This window comes from Poecilia reticulata, unplaced genomic scaffold, assembly GCF_000633615.1.
Source record: "Poecilia reticulata strain Guanapo unplaced genomic scaffold, Guppy_female_1.0+MT scaffold_125, whole genome shotgun sequence".
Lineage (NCBI taxonomy): Eukaryota > Metazoa > Chordata > Actinopteri > Cyprinodontiformes > Poeciliidae > Poecilia > Poecilia reticulata.
In genome coordinates this window covers 615,164-639,713 of record NW_007615013.1, presented here as the reverse complement: position 1 = coordinate 639,713, position 24,550 = coordinate 615,164, and the positions used below count along the sequence as shown (strand labels likewise).

Below are 24,550 nucleotides of genomic sequence, written 5' to 3'. Positions count from 1 at the left end.
TATAACTCTGGATCTATAAAACTACATCTATAACTCTGGATCTATAAAACTAGATCTATAACTCTAGATCTATAAAACCAGATCTATAGCTCTAGCTCTATAAAAGTAGATCTATAGCTCTGATAACTGCTGTTGATTGTTTTGTTGGTTCTAAATCAGGTTTATTGATGATGAATGTCCTGTTGGTGTTCGTCCACATCTCGGTCCAGTGGAGCCGATTGGACTCAGTCGGATCAGCTAGTTGGCAGGTGATCATTACACAGCGGAGGCCATTTTTGCTCCCTGCCTTTCTTACTGAGGCATCGTGACCTCTGACCTTTCCTGATCCAGCTGAGGTTTGCAGACGTTGTCAGTTTGTGGCGTCTTTGAGAGTTTTTGGTTTTTCTGTCCAGCTGCTCCGGTGAAGGTTCACCGCCGTTCTGGATGTGGCTGACGGCTCTAGTTGTGATTTTCTGGAGTCCCAAAGCTTTAGAAATGATTCCTAAAATCCATAAATACTGGAGACTTCTTGAAAAACACTTGAAGCTGCTTATTTTAATAGTTAATAAGACAGCAGCTATATCTAAATATTCATTCATATGCGCAGTGGAAACTGTCTTGGCGCTACAGCAGAAGCTAACATCTACTGGTTTCCATATTTCTGCTCTTTGGGGTTCAACCAATGAGAACCAATGATTGGCTCCTGGATTGAGCCAATAGCAGCTCGGCTTATTGCAGCTTCTGAACATTTAGATTTTCTCTAAGAAAAGCCAGGAACTGGCAGGCCTCCTGTGAATATTTTGCTTTAGGCTCCATGGAAACGTCCATGAACCCAGAACGACCAGGTGGGATCCACGGGTCTGGACCTGTAAATCCCTTATACAGGTTCTGTATAAGGGATTTTTACAGCGTGTTATCCCAAACTCAGCAACTGTATGTTTTGATCAATAATCATGACAGAGAAGTGAGCTGCTCAGGGTATTTTATTCCAGGTCAAACATTTAGTACCAGGAGTCCATGATCCTCCTCATGCTCATGAACCTCATGCCTCCGTAGCCCATGTCCCTGAAGCTGCGGTACTCCCCGGGCCGCATGTACATCATCCTGCCTCTGTAGTGGGGGTGCTCGTACATCAGCCAGTGGCCGTCCATCACGTGGCAGGACATGCAGTCGGACATGTGGTAGCGGTCCATGAAGGAGTCGCAGTCGTCCATGCACTCGTGCATGTGGCCTCCGAAGTTCTCCCTCTCGTAGATCCTCATCCTGTAGGATCCCCGGTACTGTGAAACCAAGCAAACTCAGGTTGGGTTTGGACGGATCAGGGACCAACGCTGTGCAGAGAGCAGACTGCGTACCATGGAGATCATGCGGCAGGAGCGGATGCAGTTGTTCCAGCCCATCGTGTTCATGTAGTCGCCGTACTCGCCCCGGCGGAAGAAGTACTGGTTCCCCATGTAGTTGGGCCGGTCGTAGACCATGAAGCAGCCGCTCTCCACCCTGCAGGAGTGGCACCGGCTCATGTAGGAGTGCATGTCTGCGCAGTCGCCCATGCACTCATAGGACCGGCCCATGAAGTTCCTGTCCTCGTAGAAGATGATCTGGAAAACAGAAACGCTTTAAAACCAAGCAGCAGGAGAAATGAACCCAGAGGGTCCGGGTCTACCTTGCTCCTCATGTTCATGTCGGTGTTGCTCATGTTGGCTGCAGACGAGTTCTGGTTCTGGCTCTGGCTCTGGTTCTGGCTCTGGCTCTGGCTCTGGCTCTGGTTGTGCTTTCCTACCTGGTTTAACCCTTTCCTTTTATACCTGAGCAGATGTAAAGGACCACTGACCCCCTCTGCAGAACGCCAACTCAGCAAGCTTTTTTTGTCTTTGAGTGTTTAGAAAAGCCTTTCAGTGATTTTGACAACGTGTGAATGGACGAACATGTGACTGGGAAAAGTTGTCAGTTCAGGACTCGGGTGGAGAATGTTCCCTCAGTCGCTCCCAACCTGAGACTTTTCTGATGACTCTGGATAGTTTTACGACAAAAAGCACTTTGAAACGACTCATTACTGAAATAAATGTAACTTTTTTATGTATCGCAGTAACTTTATTAATTTACTCCTTAAATAGAAAGGTTTCATAAAATTTGGAGCTATAATATTAAACAGGTTCTGATCCAAATCTGTTTTTAATAAACCAAGATATTTCTTGTCTTATTGGCATCACAAGGAAATATCTTTTAGAAAATACGAATTGTTCTGTTTGTATTTTAATAACAACGTGTCGGTCAGTAATCAGAGTAAAGATCTCAGCATGACGTCCGTCTAACGTTCATACAGTTACTGGTTTCTGCTTGAGAAGCAGCTTTGAAAAGGAAAAGAAAATGTTTTCATATAAATTCAGTTTCAACACATAAATAAAATAATATCGGACATTTTTGACAACCCAAACGCTTGTTGTCTCTGACTAGAGGGAAAGACAGGCAGCACAGTCTGATGAAATGTTATCAGCAGAACAACCAGAAAGGATTAAACAAGTTTAGCTTCTAGAATATGAAAGTAGCAGCGTTTTCAGCTTTATGATCAGAAACTATGAAGGAAATGAGTGGAAACAGGAAGTACTGTGTTGTGATGTAACAGCAGAGTTTCCTTTCACCTGGGATTGTTCCTCCCACGGCGCCGTCCGGAGCAGATCCTGGGAATGGGATCATAACGTCACTGTGGGAATGTCAGAGGTTCCAACATTCAATATAAGTTTAATTTCTGTTTGGATCAATTTTTTAAATTGATCTATAATCCGATAATCAAAGGTTGGGGAATCAATGCAGGTCATGATCAGGTCCAAACTCATGTTCAAAACCCTGAAATAAACATTTGACTCATCATTTTAACGACAACTCTTCATTTATTATAATAAAATCTCCTTTGTGGTAAAACACGCCTGGTTAAAGTTGCTCTTGACTCATAACCACTGGATAAACTGTAACGTCTCTTCCTGGCTCCTCTGCATGTTGTTTCTATTTATTTTTGTGTTTCTGTCACTTTGAACAGCTTCATGCTGGAATGTGCTGCACAAATCAACTCATAGCTGATAAAAGAATTCATTTAAACTTTAAAATGAAGAAGAAACCCTGCGTTGGCCTTTCCTGCAGGGTCAAACCCAGACAGACAGACAGACGGACGTCTTAAAGCAACATTTCCATGTTGGGTGTTGCAGGTTGCTGGTTGCCAGACCAGCACAGTAACAGCAACTTTAGCCAGTTCCTGCAACCGAAGCGGCTGCCAGTGAAACGGCGTAACGGTCCAGCTGCTGATCAGACACAGGACTTCTTCAGGTCGGCTCCCAGACGCCGCGGCCATGTCGGCAACGCCTGCGAAGGCCTGACTGCCAGAGAGGTGGAGCGGGGCTGGATGGAGAGCCCGGCTGTCTGCGGCGCTGCCAGGCTCCGGCTCTCCTTTACCGTCCGGCCAGCTTCTCACGCCGAACACTCAGCAGCATTCCCAGATTCCCGGGTCCATCTGTTGCAGCGGATGGGAGAGATTCCTCATTTTTCCTTCCTCTGCAGGAAGACCGGAGGCAGGTGTCACCGAACGGTTCAATTCAATCCGCTTATTTATTCCTAAACAACCACAAGTGTCACCTTCCCAGGATTAATCCGTCGGAAATTAACTTTAACTGAAAAATGTTTATTTATTTCATTGCAAATAAATATTTTTCAATAACCTGTCATGAGTTTGTTCGTCTAAGCCGCTGCGGTGATAATAAAGTTGAGTGGTTGGACGTCAGAGAGCGTGTTGGATGCTGCTGGTGGCTGAATCAAAAGGCATTGACTTCCCTCAGCCTTTGTCTGCGTTGACACCCTAATCCGCCGCAGCAGCCGTGCAGGTGTTGTGCAGCATTCAGGCCTTTGAGGCGCTTTCAGCGCTCGCCGCAGCACCTCTGTATTCACCCTGATGTCTCTACAAGGAAACGGTGGATCAGTGTTTCATGGGCTCCACGTCAGCTGTCACGCAGCCGCTGTGAGCAGCACATTTACAGCACAAAGATCCCCTTAGACTGTCTTTGTGTCAGCATTGTGCCGCAGCCTCTTTCTTCTCCTCCATAATGACGACTGATTAAATCCCTGCTCGCTGTTTCCGAATGCTAGGTGTCAGTCGAGCGGGCCAGGTAAGCCAGAGAGGATGAGGGGATGACGGGAAGGTGGAGCCAGGAAGGAAGTTTTATCGTTGGGCTGAGGTGTCAGCGGCAGAGTGAAGGGATAATAAAATGGATCTGTTTATTCTATTATTCAGAGTGTATCTTATTGTGGCGGTGACATGCTCCGAATGCGTGTCAGCCTCTGGTTTGACTTTTTGTGTTTTGGATTTCTGCAGGAGCTTACCAGACCCATGTGTTTACCTTTCCCCAGGAAGCAGCACGTTGAATACCTGCGTGTCGCCGATGAGGGTTATTAAATTTGACGAGTTAAAAAATGTCTTAACGGTTTATCTCACCTTTGTGTCGTCCCCATTGGTATCTGCCTAGAAGCAGGCGCTCTCCTTTCGACGCCAATGGCAGCGGCGAAGATAAACAGGCCCGTGTTTTCCTCTTTTATGACTCTGTGCCGTAGCCTCTGATAATAGCCAGAGAGGAATCCTGAGCCACAACGACAGGGAAGCATGTTCTGATGGCTGTTGGGATGTCGGCGTTTCCTCCTTTCTTCTGTCAGACGACGGATGTTTGCAGGTTTTGATCTGACACTTGGTGGAATCAAAGGAACATGCAAAGGAAAGTAAACAGCTTTTATATATCAGTTTCCAAGGAAACACACCCATGATTTCATTCTGCTGTTCATCCCAAAGAAATGGAGGAATCTACAGAAGTTCCCGTTTCGGGGAGATTCACCAACCTGCAGTTTATCAACAGGAAATGGAAACGAGACGAGAACTTCGCATGTTCTCATCTTCTATCAGATTGTAAAATGTGCTAACATGCTACCAATGTGTTTAAGCCTTTTTCCTCAGCAGGGATGCATGTAAAAGTTGCAGCATAAAGGCACTGTAGTTATTCATATGTTATATTGGCCTAGTCAAAGTCCAGACGCAAATCAGAGAATTTGTTGTCAATCTCTGTGAAAAATCTACCAGAGTTTACGGCGTGTGAACTCCTTTCTCAGGTGCTGCATGTGGATAAATTCACCTTGAACTGTCTGTTTCAGATGAATGATGTAGAAAATAGTTTTCAGTAAGAAAAGTTGGAGTCAACAGGATGACTGTGACTTAGCATGCAAAGTTTTTGTTATTCAGAACTAAACCCAAGGACATTTTGTCTGTAAGTCAAAGTTAGCCTGAGAGAGAGAGAGAGAGAGATCTGTGCTGTGTCAGCAGTGTGCTTAAACCAACTCCAAAGATTAATCACAGGAAAACACATACAGCACACACACACTCACATGCACACACACACACCAACGGGCGTGCACACACTCAGCCGGATACCCACAGTTGTATATCTCGCATTCCCAGCAGTTCAAAGTGTGGTTGGTTTGAAACAGATTAAAAACTGTCTATGAAGTGATGCATTGCAATTGTCATAGCAAGGGTGGGAGAGATCTTTTTTGCATAAAAATCCCCTCTTTCTTCCCACCGCTATCAGCAAAGAGATGGAGAACTCACTAATCCTGCTGTGGTCGCATTTGCATCGGTGGCAAATAAACAAAAGCGCACCATTTTTCATCTCCAGCTTCTATATTAAAAGGAGATGATGGGAGGGGAGGGGAGCAGAGGGAGGAATGAGAATGAGGGGAGAAGGGCACCCAGGCAGACCCTTTGGTGTCACAGATATGCCTGCTGATGTTTGGGTTTGGTAAATGGAAACTCCTGTTTGCACCATCCATCCTTCCGTTCCCTCGCCACGTGCAGCTCTGCGTGGCGGCGAGGTTGACGGGGACCTCGGCACGCCACATCACAGAAACCCCAAATGTCTGTGAAAAGTTCTCACTCTATCAACGTGGCATCTGCCATGAAGAACGTCTCACTGGAAACCAGTACAGACTGGGATTGTACCTGACATGAGCCGGATGATGAAGACAGAAACTGAGCGGGGACCACAACCTTCTGGCTGGGACGCCCCCTGAAGGGTCTGAAGATGAATCTAAAAACATGATTATCACCAAGTGATGATGCCTCTTACCCATCAGCTTCCTGCTTTGTGTTTTTGTGGCCTTTGTTTTAGGGTTAAACGCTCGTATTACGTTGTTTTCTCACCTTTTAGCAGTCAGATACTCTGGCCTCTGAATCCCAACGGTCAGATTTGAGCGCAGTATTTCATACGAAGGAGGGACTAAGTGGTGAGGTCTTTCAATGGTTCTGTCATGAAGGTGCATTCACACCAGTCCTGTTTAATCCGGTTCCATCCAAACCGAGTCCGGTTCGTTTGGGCGGTGTGAACCTCGGTCTGGGTTCGGTTGAAGTGAACTCACATGTGAACGCCAAGCAGACTGGAGACCGCTCCAAAAGCAGGAAGTGGACTGCAGCGCAGGGCATTCTGGGTAAATACAACCTAAACAAACGTTAGCAAATCCAATGCTAGCAGGAAACAACACAAAGTCCTACAGCTGCTAAAGTCAGAAGCCACTCCATTTGGGTTTCCATTTGGTGAAGAAGGAGCTTCAGTGCTTTTGACTGCTGTGAAGTTTATACAGTAAGAACATTAAAACGTCTTCTAGGCAGCCGGTTTCTGCATACGGGATCCCTGGAATGTCGACATGAAGAAAAAAAGTTTAGTTTTCAGCCCGCTAAAGTTAGCAGTTCTGAAAATATTCAAATGTTTCTACCTGGTATTTTCTTCAGTTCTGTCTGTTTGATGTTATACAATAAGATCCAAGTTTAGCTTCGTAATGCCAAATTTCAGTCAGAAGGAAAATCTGAACATCAGTTTTCACGGCTTTATTTCAGGATGAAATGATTGGGAGGCTCTTCAGCCCAGCATCGCTGTGCAGGGAGAACAAACTCCAACACTCATGGATGGCCTGCAGTCGGTTTCCTCCACTTCACTCTGCAGCTGGGAGAGATTCACAGGAGCATCCTTCTTATCTGTGTGTGTATGCTTGTGTACAGTGAAAGGCTAATCTAATCACCACACACTCACTGCTTCCTCCAGGTGTATTACTGTACCAGGAGTGTAATGCGGAGAGAGGGAGGAGGAGCGAGATAAGTAATATTGATCTGATGTGGTGATTGTCACTCTGTTGCCTGCCTTGAATAGCTAATCTCTTTACACACGGGTCAGGGAGAAGAAAGGCGGCAGGGCTGCAGGTTTAGCCGCGGCTAATCGACAGATTGTTCTCGGTGTGGGGCGATCAAACAGCGGCTGATAACGCTGGATGTGAAATTGTGTCTCCTAGCTGCTGATGTTGAGTTTGGTCACAAACTTCTGGGCTTCTCCACGCAGCTGATGTCGATTGTATCGACTTAGACATTTGCAAAGACTCTGAGTGTGTAAATCTTTAGCGCTGTGCAGAAGTCTCAGACTGAATCCAGGCATGCATGTTTTCATTTTGGTTCACTATTATTAATCTGTCACATCGTTGTGGAAGAACAGCAGCTTGCTATTCAATACGATATTTGTTTCTGCAAGGCTCTCTCAAGGTCCCACCACAACATTTCAGTCTGGGTGAGGTCTGGTCTTTGACTAGGCCTCTTTCAGCAGAATCATTTGCAGTGGCACAAAGCAGAAATGGTTCAGGAATGGTTTCAAGAGGTACAACAGTTCTGTGTAGGTCCACTAAAAAATATATCTCATACAAAGACCTTGTGACTGGCTGATTTTATGCTAATATTAGTGATTAAAATAACATTTAAACCTTGATCTTTAATCTATTACTGGCTGTAGCCCATTAATAAAATGTTCTCTGCTTTATTTTGACTCTTGTTCCTTTGTGTAATTTTCTCTAATTTCTGTTGGTTGGAAAGTATCTCAGTAAAAGTAATATCGAGTAATAAAAATAATAATAATGACGTCTAAATATGTCAATCAAAGCTACTAGTAGCTACGTCAAGAAATGCAGACTCCTGATTGGTGAGACGGAATAAGCCCCTCCCCCCCAGGACAAACTGAGCTGAGCGGATGTGCTGCTGCTGAAGATTTACAGAGGTTACAGTTATAAAATATTTATTTTGGGGAAGTAAAGTCAGTTTACATGACCGAAGAGCTTCACATGGAGCAGGAGACGCGACGTATTCAGTTCCTGACGACGTTTTTGGTGAGTTGACAGCAGGGTTCCGTTAAGCTAACGGCTAACTAGCGTAACTAGAGATGCTAACGGCTAAAGCTAGCTGTAAAACTCAACAGCTCCTTTTATGTTGTCCTTAGAAATCATTTGTTGTTAACTCTGTCCGTTGCTGTTGTGTTGTTTTAGTGTTTTTAATGACTTTTTTTCATCAGTTTTGCTGAAATGCAGCAGAAAAACGGACAAAAACCGGTTCAGACCGGCTGAGGTCAACGGGGCAGCACTAACCAGGAACATGTGAAAATATATACTTACATAAATAAATTATATTAATGGAAACACAACTGTTGGGGAAACTTCCTGACTCCAGAATGATGGAGTAAATCTAACAACACTGATTTCTTTTGGAGAAACATTTTTTTTTATTATCAGAACAATTTATTGTTTGTTGCCCTGAAAACGTGAGACAGAATTTACTTTATTATTTGATTTTAATGTATGTTTTTAAGTTATTTTGACCCTTTTATGGGCATAAACATGATTACTCTGCTTAATTCAGGCGGGATTTTAATATTCCTGGAAACCGACTGGAACAGACATCCAACCTGGAGGACATCAGCTGGTCCTCCACAGGGAGGATCGTCCAATCATCTTGAAGAACCCAGCGGTGTGGTAGGTCTGGTAAAACCCAGTTAAACTGGCTCATAGTAGTGCTAAATCGCCAACATAACTCTGCACTATTAGACCGAACCAATAAACAAGCAACACGTAGATATTAAAGGGTCAAAGCTGAAATTTAAGAGTTTAAACTTAAAGAACCAAGCTAAGATCCCTGAGGTACTTTTTGACCATATTCAGTGAAAGAAGGTTTTAAATGCCACCAGCTTTCAGAAAGAAACAGGTTGACTTTATGTTCTTGACTCTGTCAACTCAGCCGGGAATAATAATCACTGATTGTCCTGTCGGATCCTCAGTCAGCACTGAAAACACTTGTTGCTTCAGAAAGTAATAAAATGACTCAAGCAGTAATGAAAATAGACAATGTGAATGCTAGCATTATCCAAATATGCATTTAAGCCTCAGATGAATCCAACTGTGATCAATGTCAGTAAATATGAATCCTGACAGGAGTTCTGGTTAGTTTAGTTCTTTTATTTTGTCCCTCATGTTTAATTGTGTTTTTCTTTGTTTCATATCGTTCCACATGATTTTTCCTGCTCAGATTGTTTGTGTTGGATGAACCAGTAAGTCGTCGTTTTGTCCTTTTGTAGAAGTAGTTATGATTCGTGGGTGTTTGTGTTGCCCAGAGTTACATGAGCTGCTGGGTTCTGAAACTGACATCAGCTCCCAAACTTTTACCGTTTCAACCACCTGGTCGCATTCTGACCATCATTAAACCTTTTGTCGTTTTGTGAAGATGCTGTTTTCATATTTCCTCATAATATTCATTCCTCACGATGCCATCTGTTCTGTGAGGCTCACCAGTCCCTCCCACAGCCTCACATGATGGAGCCACCGCTGTGCTTCACAGTGAGGGTCTGTGTATTGGAGGCCCAAAGCCTCGTTAAACCACAGGAGATTCCAACAGAAATGAATTTAGTGTTCTTCTGTTGGCTGTGGGGAAATGACTCCTCCTTCTTCTGGCCTGTCAGTTGTTCAGTCCTGGTCAACATGGAGATGTAAACCTCTGAATTTGAAGAATGTTCTTATTTAGCAAACAGGAAAAAATCTCAAAGTGACTTAACACATGAAATAAGTGAGATTTAGCATGTTTTTTCTACCGCTGCCTGTATGAGGCTCACTGCATCAAACGCTCCTCTGGTTGGAGCGCCACCGTAGGCNCGCCCCCCCTGCCTTTCCCCTGACCTTGCAGCTTTATGATTGCAGTAATACGCTGCAGATGAAGAGGGGAGCAAATCCACCGAAGATAATAGACAAATCATCTCCAAGAGGTGCTGAAATAAAAATCCCCAGACAAACAGGCAGCCTGTGTGCTCTTGGACATCCCTTTAAGGGAACTCCAGTGTTGATAAGTAATTATCCCGGCCCAAAGGCATGATGGGATTCTCAGGCAGAGGAAACATCTGTGTGATATGTCTGCAGCATTGAGCAAATCTTTAAAGAACGGATTGCAGACGGAGAATCTGTGGATCAGTAATTAAATTAGTCATTGTATGTGCATGATTTTCAGAAATATGATAGCACTCGCATGTTTAATGTCACTGGCATTTATTGGAGTGGACCCTTAAAACCACTTAGCTGAGCCTGAATCAGAGGATTTTCTGCTGGCCTCTCCTCCTCTGTGCTCGTCAGAAACAATCCACTTAAGAAACGCAGGAGGATGTTTACACTGAAGATATCTAATACCTGTTTTAATGCTGCTGTGAACATGTGAAGTTTATTATTAGTAGTTTAATTGGCTTAAAATTAAAATGAGACGCACCAATTAAGAGATCATGATTGTAACTGGTGACCAGCAGGTCAAATCCTGACCAATCGGATGGTTTGTTTCCTTTTTTACCACCTATGACTGGACTGACCCTAATTAGCTCTCACCAGTTCGGTCTACAGTTCATCAGAGAGTGAAGACACTGAGATGCTTGTTACAGATTAATACCTCTGTTGGACTTTAGGTCAACCTTTTCTCATAGTTTTGCTGGTTCTGCGACTTATTCTTTGGTCTGACTTGTTTATTTTTCTCTTCCTGAAGCATTTTCTGACTGCGGCTCGTAGTTTATAAAGTATGGCGTTTTTATAATCTTCATTAAAAACAGAAAACAAGCAGAACCAGCAGCTCAACCCTGGAAAGTCCAAACTGCAAACCTCTGAAAATAATGTCACACAGAAGACGTGTTCATGCTGAATTAAATCTGAAAACCACTTTCTGCTGCATTCCAGGAAGGTTGAGAAGCGGCCTTTGACTAGGCCGTTGTGGTGCTGACTGTTGTAGTTCAGCTGTTTGGGATCGTCGTTCTGCTGCTGAGCCAGTTTTTCCGTTTCCGATGATTTCTTTGTTTTGCTTCATGAAGGCAGCAGCTGAACCTGCATGTCTTTGTCTCCTGCACAGTGACATTCCCTGCTGCTGTGAGGAGTCGGGTGACAGTTGCTGTGGCAGGTAGGGTTGGGTCACCTGCTTAAGGCCCAGGAATGTGAGGCATGACCGGCAGCAGCTCGGCGCTCCACTCCCAGGCTGCCACGCGTGTCCAAGCTGCTCTGCCGAGAAACGCACGGATTCTTTTCTTTGATTAGTTTTCACTTTTCATGTTTCTGTGGAGCCTGATTGGCTGCCTCTGTTCTCACTGTGACAACTACACCTGTAGATAATGATCTACCTGAGCAAAAGTTAACATTATTGATCAAAGATAACAGAAACTAAATGTTGTTTCTAACCAGATTGTCAGATTATTTTTGCGGTTTGCATTTTTGTAAGTTTGCCAATCCACGCCCTGAACTGATTGTTGCTTCTTGATGTAAACGTAACATTAGCAGGTTGTTGGGTAAGTGGAAGCAATTATGGGCTTAAGCCGTGAGCGGGGTTTATAGAAGCAGCGTTCAGGTGGAAACTGTTAGCTGTCGGTGGCTACTAGGCTGCTAGCATTAATCTGATGGGTTTATGGGTCTTAAAGCTAACAGGGTTAGCTAACAGATGCATTTTGAGAAGAGCGACAGCATTCACACCGGAGCAGAGCCAGGTCAACGCCTCGGTGCTCTGCAGGAGCGTTGCTGCTCAAGTGTAACCTCTAAAACCCAGAGCGGCTTTGCTTCTGTGAAGTTTGGAGGCTGAACCCGGAAACTGTTTGGACCAAGAGCCTCCCTCCACTAAACTAACAGAAATGATGCGTCTCTGCATGTAGAACAGCTACAAAATCATTACTCAGATAAAACGGAGACATGCGTCAGTGATTTATGTTGGTCCAGCCTCTAAGTAAATACATTTTTCCAAAACACACAAAAATCATTTGTTTCCAACTAGGTGAGCAACTAAAGGCTTAAACTCTGAACTGGATTCCTAATAATAACAGTAAAAATTCTCCTGTTTACAGCAGTTTGCTGCACTGACTGTATTGAATCTAATACAATATTTATCCTCACGGAGAACCAACGTTTATTTTCTGAAAGTGAAGTTATAGTTTAGATGGTGATCTGAGAACAGAAATGACTCAGTTTTAACACAAACACATCAGCATGTTGGTTAGATCGATGTTTCCAGCCATTTCTGGCTCGTTTTACTGTTTTTAACATGTATGAATAAGACGGGAACAGCAGGGGGTCTCAGCAGCGTTTCATGTTCTTTCATGTAGTCAGAGGAAGGGTTATAACTGGATGAACTGGTCTGGGTTCATGTGTTCACCAACTGTCCTCTCCGCTACTCGCAGAGTGAAAGAATTCAAGGAGCTTGTTGTTCCGTCAGATTGTTGTTGTTGTTTGCCAGGTTGTTAAAATACATGTCAAGACTTTGGCAGAGATGAGAACCTTCACAGTGTGACATCAGAGACGGAACCGAGAATCTCCTGAACTCTGATGTTTATCCAACCGGAGCTGGAGACAAACGGAGACAAAACCTCCAAAAGTACAAATACTGGAGATGGAAATCCTTCAGTTTCTGATTGATTTTTAGTCACGATTTGATTCAGAATCAGTTTTACGCTTCAGTCTGGAGATTTTGTTTAAATTATGTGACTGACAAAAACATGTTTGTTCATAAAATTCTGTAACTCCAGCAGGATAGCTTAGCTACTTGGGCTTTTCTTAAAAAATAATTATTCAAGAGACAAACGGCGGATGCGAAATGCGGTTTTCTCATGAATCAGAGCCACAACGCATCTTAAAATCTGTTTTTCAGCATTTTGGATCCGTACAGAATTCCCTGAATAATCTGTTTTTTTCTGCACTTCTAACAAATGCATTCCACACTTTTCAGATTTTCCACAAGATAAATTTCTAAATCGTACATTTTTCCTTCTACTTCACAATTATTTACAGCTTTCCCATGAAATACGTTGAAGTTTGTGGTTGGAACATCAGAGATTATTAAACGCTTCAGGTTTGTGAACATTTTGTGATGTAAAATCCTCAGACTGGGATTGAAGCAGTGCGAGTCTGACCTGACAGAGCTGCAGGTCAGAGGAAGAGGAGGGAGGAGGAGGAAGGAGCGTCGGGCTCAGAGCAAGAAGTGGAAGACGTGTCAGGACGGAGCGGCGAGGGAAAATAAACAGATGGAGCTTTGAGGATATTCTATCTGAAGCTTAGTCCTGTTGAGTATAAATACGGTGGCTGGTAAGCCATGTAAATAGGCCTGTGTTTACCTGTCTGCACAGCCCAAATTAATCACCCATGCCGCCACGAGCCGCGCGGAGCGCAGAGCAGGAGGGGTGAGGAGTGTAAACAGCACTAAAAGCTACTGGTTGGCACCGTCTTGTTTTGGTTAGGATACAGAGTGAGTGATTAGTTCTCTCTGCTGCGCTGAAGGGTGGCAGCAGTGATGGAGCACCGCAGGGACGGGCTGGAGACCTTTCAGTTTCACATCTACTGGGATCCTGCAGCCACTTCAGCCATGTGGAAGAATTTGGATATTTTAGAGGTTTGTCGGTTTTTTAATCTGATGCTGCAGATGAAACTGGAGCTTTTCTCAGTGCAGTTTGCCTGAAGGCAGCAAATCGGAGCGACTTTAAGTTGCTTCATGGCGTCCAGAACATCAGCTGATCCTGCTGAGTTCACTCTGATCTCAGACAAACCTGGGCTTTCATCACATGCAGCAATTAAATAACTCACTACATGAGGGTTTAGTTTATTTTCAGTCTGTTTCTAAAGATAAGTCGCATAAATGATCAGAGTATTTGATCTGTTAATAATTGCACATATTTCAGCTCCAGCTGCTTGATATTCAGTCACAGTCATCATTACCGATTTCACTTATATATTATATTTACCAAATAATGCAGAAACAACAAAACAGCATAGAAACCATTAAAAGCATTGGGAACTTTAGCAAACAACCAAATAAATGAACCAAATCAATAAAAATACCAGCGTGGAATAAATAAGTTTTTCTGTAACATACATGCAGCATTCAGCTGCAAAATGGTGGATTTTAAAATGTGGGTTAGGTTGCATCTTTGGCAGTTACTTCCTCATGTTTGAATTTATTGCTTCTAGTTTTAGTTTTTCTGGAATCAGATGTTTTAGGGAGAAATGAGTAAAACTGAATCCTTACAGCATGTTTCCTTTCTCCTCCGGACTGGATGTGTGCGATGCTTCAGAAAGCACAAACAGCCCTGCAGTCTGATCTTTCGCCGCTGCTGGACGACAGAACGATGCGCCTGCTGGCTGGGCTCAGACGCAGTCAGAGGAACGGCCTCGGCATTTCCCGATTCTCCTTTGTGATTTGATCCTGATGCCGTTGCTTTCAGTCGTCAGGATCCAGCCGGGATCAGAAGGGTTTTCAGGTGCAGCAGACGAGAGCGGAGCTGCGTCTGGATTAGCGGTCTGCAGGATCGGCTGGAAACCAGGCTGATTAAAATGCCGTTGCTCATACCTGGAACGATTAAAGAAGACGTTTTTTAACCTTTTCTTCTAGAAAGAGGGGAATGGTTTAATTTAATGTATGCCTGGTGTCTAATCATAAGCTCTGGGTTTTAGGGACTATGCAAAGTGATTTTTCTGGTTTTTATGGCCCCCAGAGAGCCGAGTTGTTCAGGAAGTTTCACTTCCTCTGAACTTTGTGATGCGTTAAGAAAAACATTGATGCAGAGGTTTTCATCCACTCTCGGGGTTTCAGTTGATTTTCTGCTTCTGTTGATTAATCTCAACAGTTTCCTTCCATCCTCTAACAATCAAACACACAGTGATTTTCTTAGTATTATTTTATTTGAGCCATTAGGCCTGAGGCGCCCCCTAGCAGCAGGGAATGTAATTAGTGCTCTGAACTGGTTTAAACTGTTTGACTTTTTGATTTTGTGTCTTTTTCGACATCAGAATAAGGAATAAACTTCTCTAGTAAGGTGATTAAAACAAGTTCTCTTGATTCTGTTTTTGTTATCCAAGCATTAACCAGGATAACCTGAGAGCAGCAGCGCTTCCTCCAGTAAAATCAGTACAAACACAGTTTAGACATCAACCAGTATCGGCATACTGCGTCTCCATGGAACTATTAGAGGCTCATCCAAGCGACGGACATGATTTTCTAACCAGTTCTAACACTGAGCTGCTAAATTCAATGGTCATTGAAGACGCAGGGTTCAACTCAAAGCCCAACTCTTTCCAACAGTATCGGCATCATTTCTTTGTGAAAATCTGATTGAACCAGCAGGAAAAACGAGGCTCATTTCATGAAGCCAAAAACATAAATTCAGTTTAAATTTTCCTGTTTTATAATCAGAATCCATCTTAGAGTAAATATTTAGCACCTGTAATCCATTACAAGGTCAGAAGATGAGCATTGTTGCATTATGGAGCATGTACATGATTCATTATGAGCAGCCACCATCAAGAAGCCTTGCATGTGCCAAAAAACTGGTTAGCATCCAGACTGTAGCACGGTTTTCAGTCTGCTCTGGTGTAAGAGGAATAGATCGTTTGGTTTGAATTCAGGAAAAGATGCCCAACACATCAGGAGGGAGACGGTTTGGGTCGGTTTCTAAGCTAGCTATTTCAAACTTTGGTAAATATTTCCGTCTAAGCCCTGGTGGAGCTACGTCCACCGACAAGTTAGCTTGACTTGAATCTGTAAATGTTTTGCCTATTCTGGCAAAAACAGCTTGGGAAAACAGTCGCAGCAGTCCCGTCCCTCCCTGACGACGTCCATCATTGCGCCTCCACCTGATTGGCTGACGTAGTTGTAAAGGGTCGATAGATTTCTTCTGCAGATTGGTTGGATGAAACCTCAGCTTCTCCACCCCAGGCCTCATAAAAACCAAACCCGTGACATTTCTGCCTCGCTCCAAACTTTTGGGATTCTCTTACTTTCTGAGAAGAATGGGCCGTTACAACATGCAGACGAGTTAATGCCTTTTCGTTTCCCTGACATGTTTGTCTTGGAGCTAATTCCTCTCCGCACGGCGACGGAGTCAGACGGCTCTGTCACCTCTTTTCTCCTCCTCGGCCGAGCTCTTCACTCTTCACAGGGAGAGGCCGAAGGGTTTTCCTCGCCTTCTGTAGTGTGAAATACAAACTGTCATTAACCAGGAGAGGGCAGGCGGAGGGGCTTACAGGGGGAGCCATCAATACAGATGACGAGTGGAGGGGAGGCAGAAAGCCTCTCCCTTCATTGTGTCTCAATAACTTTGAAAAGGAAATTAATCCATTGGGCTCCTAATTGCATGCCACGTCCCTCGATGTGTCTTCACCCCCATCTCTGCACAATGTGGAGGAAGCAACGTCTCAACAGATTCCCGTTTCAAACGCTGTAATGAGTTTTTAAAGAACATAATGGTCCATATTATATTTTACATTTCAGCAGCGCGAGGTGAGGAGGATAAAGAGGAATCTTTGCAGTCAGGATGGGGCTTGTCTGTTCGGAGTTGGTAGCAGGAATCAGAGTGTGCATGCCAACCCCAACGCCAACGCGTGTGTTGGGGGTTGACAGTGTGCAAGGATTAAGGTCTAATTTCTCCTGTTCTTTCATTGAGACTCTGCAATGCAAGGGAAAAAAAGCTAGATTGGGACTTTTAATTACACAGCAGTAATTATGGGGCCAGATCTGGCATTTGAAAGGAGAGAATAAAAGTTCATTTTGGCCCGGTTAATTATCAAAGCTGGTCGTGATGCGAGCGCGCACCGCCGACCCCCGCTGATGCCGAAAGCCAAGCAGGACCTCGGATCAGAGATAGCGAGTAATTAAGGCAAAAAGGTTACGTTATTTAGCAGAAGAAGCGCCCCGCTGATAGGAGGGAACGCGGATCCTGTCTGTCATTTTTCTAATTCAAACACTTCTCTCTTCTGTTGCTATCAGCTCCTGCAAATTACAACATTTCTACAATCATCAGCCTTATTTGGGAGCAGTTGGAGAACAGAAGCTGGGCCCGGTAATTGGGTTGATTTATTTTCCTGAGCCGGTCCGGTCGGGCTCTCTTCCCTCCCTCCTCATTCGTCCGGTCAAATCTGCACTTGCTGACATGCAGCACAGTAGCTGTACGCGTCTAATTTTTACATTACATTGCATTAGCTTCACCAGGTTTAAGGGGGGGAAACCAATACAGGAATCATTTTATGGCGTAAAGCAGCAGCAGCGATTTGGGCTCAGGAGTCAATCTGGCGCCCGGCGATGATGGTGCTGGAGTTAGCGGGCTTGGCAGGCCTGATTAGACCGACTTAGGCCGGGGAGTCATATATGTGCTATTTCGCTGATAGGCTGCGAATCTGGATTTCCTGCTCCACTGCGCTCATGGAGCTAAACCCATCCAACCGAGGAGGCTAGGCAAAGTGGGGAAGGTGATTTCCTCCATCTCCTGCCTACACACACACTTCAGAGTCACACACATGAACATCATCTCTGCAGCACCTCATGAAATCTATTTGGAAAACGCCGGTGTATGCACGTGACAAAGAGCGAAATGCATTCTCTGGTCCTGCAGGGAAATGGATCAACTTCAGAGCCTGCAGGCTTCATCAGACACAAACTGGTCCAAACCGCGTTTTCAGGAAGGGTCAGAGTTGGCGTCCCAGTGTGAGCTCCGTCCGTTTGTCCTTTCCGTCTTCTTTCAGTCCACGCCGGTCATCCGAGCCGGCCCACCTGCATCCAGGACGCTGCAGCGGCCCTTCGGACCATTTAGCAGGGACACAATTACGCAATTGTGCGAGCAGACAAATGCCGTGTAGGACAGTTGGGGACGGTGGAGGTGGAGTAACGCAATCTGTCTCTGCGGTCCTGCTCTTTCTGCCTCCCCTCCTCTCTGTCTTCACCTGGCCTCCCCACGGCCCTCACCCCCAGCGCCCCCCGCTCCCACCCTGTCAGCCCAGGCTTGTCCATCTCAGCCCGGGGAACAGTGGGGAAGCTGTGTGTGTCGGCTCTTCCCAACAATTACCTTCAATTACGGCTCACTGCAGTGTGGCCTACAGTGAAAGGCTTAGCCATTAGGAGCCCCCCCTCCCCGCTCAGTTCTGGAGTGTGGCCAGACTCCATGCGAAAACGACCCAAATACCCCCAAATACCCCCCCTGCTCACTCTACACACCCCACGGCTCACTTTACCTGACTGCCTCACTCCTTTCCTTCCCGGGTTTCTCTCCTTTCTTTGCCTCCATCCCTCCTCCACCTGGTCTTCCTCCCCCCCCGCCTCTCTTCGTCACAGTTGTCTTTTCTTAGACGTCTCCTCCGCTGGGACCGGATCCTATTGTGGCGGTTCAGGGGGGAGAGTTCAGGGCCAACACAGACAGTAGGGACCCTGAGAGGAGAAGCTCTCTAGTGGTTTGGAATTTGCTGCAGCTGATAGATTATCGTGTTTAAAGCTCCACTTGGTTGTTTGTTTTTGCACATTCAGGTTGATTTCCTTTTAAAATGTTATAAATGGCTAATAGTTGACCTGGGTCTGAGCTACTGGCCAGTAGGAGGTTTGGTCTCTCCGTAGGGCCACATGCATGAGGAGGTGGCCCCGCTAACTATAGAGATGCTAAACCAAGCCGATGTTTAGCAGAAACCAGCGCTGAGGCGCTGCAGAAGCTCTGTATCCAGCATCATGATCGGATCGACTCTGTGAACACCGATGGGTAAATATTCACCGATGTGAGAGTTAACCCCTCCAGCATGTCTAATGAGTCAATCTTTGGTACTTCATATTTGTTTTAAATTTATTAGGAAAAGAAAAAAACAGGAATAATTGAGAATATTTTATCAAACTGGTCAGAAATCAGAAAAAACTAAATCTACCATCAAATTTAAAAAATGTTTTCTTTGGTTATAAGAAATCCTCAAGAAGAATTTCTCATCTCGTGGTTTAACATCTTGTTGGTAGTGGCGGTGTCATGATGAGGGCCTTGTATTTCATATCCACCTCCATTATTACTCCATTACCAGTGAATTAACCAGTCCTCACCATGTTTATGACCAACTTGTTAGTTTACTGGAGATAAATGATGATAAAAATGTTGAAATGTTTGCACAGATCATGAATAATAATAATCCTGTTGGAAGCAGCCGGCTGTCGTATTCATTTATTTAAACTAAAACATTTTCTTTGTTGTTGGACTCTTTCTGTTGAACAGGCTTGAAAAACACTGTCAAACATTTGCATTTTTCCCACGATAGTTTAACTTTGTTTATCCTTCAACTGTTCTGGTGGTTTCTGCTCTTCTTCCACTGATATTTGCAGCAGTTTAGGTACATTGCTGCCCCCTACAGGTCAGTAGTGGAAATGTAACACCTTTCTCCTTTTCAAACTGTTTAAAGCTCCAGTTACGATTTTGTTTTTGCACATTTGGGTTTTGCGTTTCTCCGCCTGCTCACAAAGGGCTACTGTGGTCCGACCTTTTTCTTTTCTTGTTTTTTGGCACGTGATGGTACCGAGTCCATCTGGCCGCGGTATCCAGTCATCTCCGCCTTATCTGATCACCTCAGAGCGCGGGCGCGAACACACAGCCGTTATCTCCGGGTGTTGTGTTTCTATTGGACAGATAATTAGCATAGCGTTTGTCCCAGAGCTGCCATGCAACACATTGAGCTCAGTGGGAAAAAGACGCGTCTTATTTAGTGTGTGCTACAGATGCGGTAAACAATGCGCCGTGTGTGTAAGCCCAGTCTTAACCCAGCGCAGCTCTGGGCCTGTGGACAAGCCGGTCCAGCTCAGGACGGGTTCAGCTGTCTGGGATCACTCTTCTCTGTTACAAAGAGGGGCTGACCACGGCCCGAAAAGCTGCCCAAACACCATCCCAGCTATGCTCCTGTCCTCCCTGCCCGCATGCTCAGGAAACCCCTCCAGGGCTCCCCTGGCCGCATCCAAACCTGGGCATCGCTGCCGCCGTTTGTGCATCAGCTTTCAAGGCCAGCCAAGAGCCTCTCCTCCTCTTCTTCGCTCGCTGTGAGCCGAGAGCCTCGCTGCCACCTGGCACCGCGACTCGGCTCGCTGCTCCCACCGCACACACACGCACGCCGACTCTGTGTGTGTGTGTGTGTGTTCAGGGTGTACCTTTTGGCTGCGTGGTACTATGTATGCCTGCACTTTTGTTTGAGCATTGTTGCAGCGTGTGTGTTGGACGTGTCTGTTTGCTTAATGCCTCCTTCCTCTCAGGCACCGGTGGCGCTTTCACAAACGCGTCGGTGAGTTTTGGCTCGGCGGCGCCGGACAACACGGTCACTTTTCAGCACAGGCTTACCTCTCAGCCGCTGACGGCCAAGCAGACGCTCCCTCCTCCCCGTCACTAACACATGCATGGAGGCACGCTCGCTCTAAACCCTGCAGCATCCTAATCCAAGCCTGAGAAAGACGGTGAAGGAATACTCTGAGTGGTCCAAAGACGGAGCAGATTCCAATTTCTTCTTGAGTGGATACCTTTATGATGATGAGCAAGTTGGCACCTGATGTATACATTTTTTTACCGTTTAATTTTCATTTCATAAGCATCCCAGCGTAGCAGCTGCAGCAGCAGCCCTGCCAGGCCTGTCAGCGGCTGATTGACGGCTGTTTTCCCTAATAAAGTGAGATGAAGACGGGCCACACACAGGCACTGGGGTCTGCTGATGCCAGCACAACTTTCACCTGACTGTTTAAGAGCTGATCAGTTGATCTGCAGCCAGAAGGAAGAAAGCAGTTACAGCGTCTAGACGTGCTCCATAAATCAGGTCTGCCTATTAATAAAACAACAATTCATCATAATGCCGTGTGACAACATTTCAGGAATTATTCCAGATCGTCCCTGCTGGGAGGCGAAGCTGCTGCAGAGACCTGGAGGAAGACGATGCGTCTTTGTGTTCAGATCTGGTCTGTTTACCAATCTGAACAGCACAGGTTCTGTTGGGAAAGGCTTCCCTTGTCCCCGCTGATCTGAGTGGAACCTCCTCTTGCTGGTAATGATAAATAAACTGCGTGAGACAGGAGAGGCAGAAAGTCGTGGTGAAACATTTGAAGTGGCGGTTTGTTTTGCTGCAGGGTGTCTGAGTGCGTCAGCTTCTTGGTACGGCTCCAGGGCTTTGTTTGACGCTGTGATTTTTGTGGTTTGTGATAAGCAGCAAGTTGGGAAAGTTGAGATGAGAATCTCCTCTGTTCTTATTGGTGCTGTTGTTTCAGCCGTGTCAGATAGTGTAAACACTCGGCAACAACTGTGATACAACTCAGGGGTTATCAGATCTGTAATTGTCTGTGTCTTTTTGGAGAAAAGCGCTCGGCTGAGTCTTTGGGTAATATCTACAGACGTAATCCAGCGTCTGCTTGATGCGCTTAAACTCTGCTTCAGACTGGGACTCCCACACAAGTGTGTAGAAGAAATAAACAAAATGCACAGAGCAGCACACTCCATAGCAGCAGTTCATTCCAGGATGTGTGTGTGCGCCTGTGTTGAGGCGAAAGCGATGCGTGCTCCACATGCATCAAGCTCTCCTGATAAGATTTGAGCTGTTTTTCTAATTAGAAGTTGCTGGAATTGTGATCATTATTTTCCCCTCAATTAAATGATACAGCCTCCTGCAAAAGGAGCTTCTAATCAGTTTGTAATTAATGCCCGGGAATTTTTCTCACTGCCCGCGGTTTCCATTTCCCATTAAAACAAATACACTCTCTTACTAAAGGTATTAAAGTTCCAATTGGGATTCTATCTAAACCTAACGGCACATTTACTGGTTGGCCAGTAAAACCACTGATGATATTCAGCTGGAAAAGCACAACATTTACAAACAGGCCCACTTCCTGAAACCAGTGAAAAACAACCTGATTTAATAACAAAAACATCTCCAATACCAACAGCTTTTTGGAGACGGATGATTAGATTCAGACCATAAACGTGATGGGCTGATCAGTGAATCGTATTCAGTCAAATCCAGTAAAAGATTCGATGATGTTTCCAGTTTATTGCAGCCAAGATGTTGGCAGAATGGCACATATAAAACTATTCTGTATCCGAGGACAGAAACACGCTTTCTGTTTCGTTTATTCAGAGTGAACTCTATCTGTTCCCCTGAATCGATAGATATTTTATGGAAGCCATTTGACTTCAGTTCCACTTTGCTCTCAGTTAAGTGATTTTTAAAACTGTTTTTATTATAAATATATATGCATTTTTTTTGTTTGGTTACAATGAAACGCACCAGAATGTGATGCCGACTCAGAAGCGTAGAGAAGAAGCTGCACAGCTTCAGTGAGAGTTGAATCAGATAGAAAAACAATGAAACGTTTTTAACCATGTTAGTTGAAGTGTGACTGGCTAGCCAATCCACGAGCACTAATCATTTTCCTCGCTGCTGATTGGCTGTGGCCCAAAAATCAAAAATGGGGAAGACTGCAGCTGTTAGCTGTGTGTTAATGCATATTAGGATATATTTGGTGTCAAATCAAGCAGTTTTCAGACAGAGTCTTAAGTATGATAGGCCAGTTTTGGTCCACGTCTCTACCATACCAGGGGTCCACCGGTTGCTGCTGTTGTGGGGCCTGTTTTATGCTGCTGGGCCTTCAGCATTTCTCAGGGCAAAAGTGGAACAAATATCTTTAAAATCACTGAATAAAACTGACTTGGCTGAAAACAACTTTGAGCTGTAGAGCAAGACTTTTTCCTCTTTTAATAAAGAGCAACTTAATTAACACTGAACTGATTCAGGCTCCAAAATGGAAAACCTCTAACCACAACATTCTCAAATCAACAAAATCTGATTTTATGCGCTTCCCTCTGTGTTTTAAGAGTTCATGTAAAAAGATTATTACTGAAGCATTTTCAGGTTTTATAAGTTTAATTAGAGGTTTGCATCTTCACTGTAAAGTCAGAAAAGCCCTCGGGTCGCCGCGGTGGAAGCAGTTTGCCAAAACGAGTTTTCACTTCAACACGAAAACTTGGATTGGAGTTCTGAGACGGAGCCGCAGTTGTTCTGAGATAATAAACGAACGTCTGAGCTGCACAGGCTTCCACACGCTCCCTGTCTGCCGAGCAGTCAGTCAGTCAGGCAGGCTGTGGATAAGGATCTGGATGAGCTCAGGTGATTACACTCTTTAGGCCAACGCTAATTGCAGGGTCTTTGCTCTAAGTACTGTAAAAGTATTAATTAAAGCAGACCATTAATCAAGGCCTTTGGCAGCCAAACGGAGAGCAAGACGGCGACGATGAGGAGGAGGAGGAGGAGGGATAGAGAAGGTTTTCTCTTCTGCTTCCTCTGTGGGCGTGAGATCAGAAACCTTCAGAGGAAGGGAAGTTTGGCTGAGAGGGTCAAAAGGTTGTTTGGGTGATAATGGTTGCAAACACTAGGCGATGCAGGGGTTGCATATCACACATCCGTTCATGCACACCTACACCGAGCGGAAAAATGCAAAACGGTGTTAAAAAACTGAAACCCTTCCAGGCAAAAATCACAAGCTTTGGGTCAGATCAACTCTTCAGATCCTACCTCTTCTTTTATTTTGTGCCCACAAACACACAACATGCCTGGCCCTCGTAAATTCACGTATCCTGGAACAAAATATGAAGAAGTGACTTAAAAATCAGTTTACATAGAGTTGGGAGGAAAGATCTGGTTTCATTCAGCTCCTTGATTTAGTCATAAAAACAGCTGAAATCATTATAATCATCACTCATTAGAAAACCAACTATTAAAAATTACTCTTTGTTGTTTCTCTATAAGAGGTTCAGAAATCGGCCCAGACTTCCTGGATTTTGGGAGATCTGCGTCCGGCTGAAACGTCGATGTGGAGCTGATCTAACCGCTGCGAACCTCTGAAGATTTCCTCTGCTCTACGGTTAACAATAATCAGCAACTTTTTCATTATGTTTAGCAACTTTTCAGACGAAAACATCTGTATGGGCAGGTCAGGGTTTTTAAAGATCGGTGATCGGTCAGAAAGCTACGATCGGTGCAGCCCTCTCCTTTATTGTTGCCGTCATTCAGTTGAACAGTGGTGCATCTCTACTGAAGAGCATCTAGACCCTGAATCTGTGGATGAAATGAAGATTAAACTCTGATTTCTGAGGTGAAACAAACAAATCAATGTTGCTTGATTTAGGTAAAGTTTGCCAGAGGTTATTCTCTATTGTTGACCTTTGGGGCATTTGTAACTCGAACCACAACAACCTGACCTTTGTTCAGTTTCTGGTGGGAATTTGGTGGGTGTAAAAGTTGAGCCCAACGTTGTGGTGGAGCTGACATGAAAACAGAGGGTTTTTCCAGATTTACCAGAGAGCCTTCTGGTCCTGAGATCACAATAATAAAACTCTGATTGCTTCAATTAGAAAGGCAAAGATCAAAATCCGGTTTGGTT

General features: G+C 44.8%; 1 protein-coding gene and 2 long non-coding RNA genes across 5 annotated transcripts in view; 2 read left to right on the top strand and 1 right to left on the bottom strand.

Annotated features, from left to right (window-relative positions):
• The window catches only part of LOC103459777 (uncharacterized), a 6,120-nt gene extending 2,936 nt beyond the window's left edge, over positions 1-3,184 (top strand). Inside the window, exon 3 of the long non-coding RNA XR_532812.2 lies at positions 3,115-3,184. This is a non-coding gene — a long non-coding RNA (uncharacterized LOC103459777). The remainder of the gene's footprint in view (positions 1-3,114) is intronic.
• Positions 944-1,767, bottom strand: LOC103459776 (gamma-crystallin M2-like). The gene is made up of 3 exons (XM_008401615.1): positions 1,643-1,767; positions 1,335-1,577; positions 944-1,259 (listed from the first exon to the last, which is right to left on the bottom strand). Exons 1-3 carry the CDS (start codon positions 1,673-1,675, stop codon positions 981-983), a joined length of 555 nt encoding a protein of 184 aa, XP_008399837.1. The 5' UTR covers positions 1,676-1,767; the 3' UTR covers positions 944-980.
• Positions 3,185-8,031: 4,847 nt separating the features above from the next.
• On the top strand, positions 8,032-24,270 carry LOC103459775 (uncharacterized). 3 transcript variants are annotated; one of them, XR_001776232.1, is made up of 5 exons: positions 8,032-8,202; positions 8,729-8,841; positions 13,247-13,541; positions 13,639-13,750; positions 14,430-14,740. It is a non-coding gene; the product is annotated as an uncharacterized LOC103459775 (long non-coding RNA). The 3 variants fall into 3 exon arrangements; XR_532811.2 differs by having other exon boundaries at positions 8,729-8,845; XR_532810.1 differs by lacking the exons at positions 13,247-13,541; positions 13,639-13,750; positions 14,430-14,740 and adding an exon at positions 23,917-24,270.
• The last annotated feature ends 280 nt before the right edge of the window (positions 24,271-24,550 follow it).

What these genes read in the sequence shown, in the direction of transcription:
- LOC103459776 (XM_008401615.1), bottom strand. Translation starts at nt 1,675, where the DNA reads ATGAGCAACACCGACATGAACATGAGGAGCAAG. An exon ending in ACATGAACATGAGGAGCAAG is followed by an intron (nt 1,578 to 1,642) that starts GTAGACCCGGAC and finishes TCTGTTTTCCAG; the next exon opens with ATCATCTTCTACGAGGACAG. An exon ending in CCTGCCGCATGATCTCCATG is followed by an intron (nt 1,260 to 1,334) that starts GTACGCAGTCTG and finishes TTGGTTTCACAG; the next exon opens with TACCGGGGATCCTACAGGAT.